Source organism: Mercenaria mercenaria, chromosome 3 (genome assembly GCF_021730395.1).
Source record: "Mercenaria mercenaria strain notata chromosome 3, MADL_Memer_1, whole genome shotgun sequence".
In the NCBI taxonomy this organism is placed as follows: domain Eukaryota; kingdom Metazoa; phylum Mollusca; class Bivalvia; order Venerida; family Veneridae; genus Mercenaria; species Mercenaria mercenaria.
Genome location: NC_069363.1, coordinates 74,872,088 through 74,874,359, shown reverse-complemented (window position 1 = coordinate 74,874,359; position 2,272 = coordinate 74,872,088). Strand labels below are relative to the sequence as shown.

The following is a 2,272-nucleotide window of genomic DNA, read 5'->3' as shown; positions in this document are numbered from 1 at the left end:
ATATGAAAGATAAAAGTTAAATCTACATGCTGGTTATTTTCTATAATATTGTTTTCCAAATTATTACGAAAATCTTAGTATTCCTTAAGCCCGCATCTTACAAAATGGACAATTTCTTGCAAGAAGTGTTACGAAATGGACTTTTAGTTTTTAATTGTGGCATTAATTTTACAGATATATGTAATTTCTTAAACTACATGTTGATGGTCATTTTAAGGATATATTTATCCTATTTATAACCGAAATGCTACTCTTTATTCAGACCGCGTCCTACGAATGGACATTTTTAAAGAAACTACCAATATAATTTAAATTAAACACACAATTAAGTAAATACATGTCCGTTTCGTAGAAGTTTGGCATAAAAATCTCCATTGTGAAGGACGCGGTCTTAATAAATTCCAATATTTTTGTTATGAATTAGATATGTTTATGTGACCATTATTTAGCATTTCCACTTATAAACATGATCTGTAGAGAAGACAGGATAACAACTTGACATAATAGCACAGCTCTTAACAAGTTAACACTTCTGTAAACATAATGATATGTCCTTTTGCGAAAATAACATGATCAGTAGAGAAGACAATATAGCAAACGAACAAAATAACACAACTTTAAACAAGTTAATAGTGCAAATTAACATTATGGCATGTCCGTTTGACACTATAATTGTTATATTTAGCGCGCACCTATTTAACGGTATTGGCGTTTATCGTTTGGCGCCTTTTACCGCGACGTCACTTCTTGACGTACTTCCTGTATACTTGTTTGTATTTGAATTGAGTTGATGTAATACAGTCATCGAAACCGAACCTGCTTTTAGTATTGATGTCAATCCCGACATTTTGGTCCCGCGAACCGGATTCACAGCCTACAAAGAGAAACTTTTAACAGTTCAAGAGTAGATTTACAGCTACAGCCGCAAAGATGAATTTGACGAAATTACGAGCTCTTATTAAGGGAAATAAAGCCGCAGTTACAAAGCTAACGTCAAAGTTCAATGCAGACGATTCGGAAATCAATGCAGAAGGAATAGAGAATATTCTCCATTCTTTAGAAGAGAAGCAGACGACAATTGAAAGTCTACACTCACAGGTTCTTGAAATTCTACCACAGGAAAATGAAGAGGAACTTGAAGAGGAGGTGATCGCACAGCACGACTACAGCTATTCTCTACAGTGTACATTAAACAAAATCAAGAAAACATTAAAGGTAAGAAATTCAAATCTTAACGCCGCCGCAGAAGTATTTAGTAATAGCTCCACAGAAACGCAATACAGTACCGGAAGTGAAAACATAAATCGATCCAACAGGGACGCAATTAATTCATGCAGTACAACACGAGAGCAATCAAGGATGATTAACAGTTATGATAATGTTCAATGTGTAAATTCTGGAAACAGCTATCAAAGATTGCCGAAATTAGACCTTCCCATATTCACCGGAAATGTAATTGACTGGCAAGCCTTCTGGGATTCATATGAATCTGCAATACATGCAAACTCGTCACTTACGGACGTACAGAAATTTAATTATTTGAAATCGTTCCTTAGGGGAGAGGCTCTTCAAACAATCGCAGGCTTCGCGCTTACAAATGTAAATTACCAGAAAGCAGTCGAGATTTTACACGAACGTTATGGGCAGAGGGAGAAGATAATTCAGACATACATGACAGCATTACTAGATTTACCGGCGCCAGTAAACAATTTTGCAAGCCTTCGCCATTTCTACGACGAAACAGAGACACATATCAGAGGTTTAGATTCCTTAGGACAAAGTGAAAATGCATACGGTTCATTGCTAGTTCCCGTCATACTGGCGGAAATGAAAAAGAACATGACCCGTGAACATGGTTCAACAAAATGGAACTTAAATGACATTAGACGAATGTTTCTGAAGGAGTTAACCATTATGGAAGCCGGTAATGAACCTCAGCCTTCGACCTATCCAGCTACATCAGCGTTTGTGACCAATAATAACAAATATAAATCAAGTAAATCGGACAAAAGGCATGAAAATCCACATAGATCTAGTTTTCAGTAAAAAAATGCGAAAGGGTGCGTTTTCTGCAAAAGACCTCATTACAGTGCAGATTGTAATACTGTGAAAGATTATGACTCAAGACTCGATATAGTTAAACATGACAGACTGTGTTTTAACTGCCTTGGAAACCACAGGGTCTCGAATTGCAACTCTATGTCTAATTGTAAGAACTGTGCTCGAAGACACCATACCAGCCTTTGTAAGGACAAGCTTAAAAGTCAGCCCC

The 2,272-nt window shown here is 36.5% G+C and overlaps 1 protein-coding gene across 1 annotated transcript; it reads left to right on the top strand.

The window, feature by feature from the left end:
- The first annotated feature begins 930 nt into the window (after nucleotides 1-930).
- LOC128555930 (uncharacterized) lies at nucleotides 931-2,046 on the top strand. The gene has a single exon (XM_053539759.1). It carries the CDS (start codon nucleotides 931-933, stop codon nucleotides 2,044-2,046), a length of 1,116 nt encoding a protein of 371 aa, XP_053395734.1.
- Nucleotides 2,047-2,272: the final 226 nt, after the last annotated feature.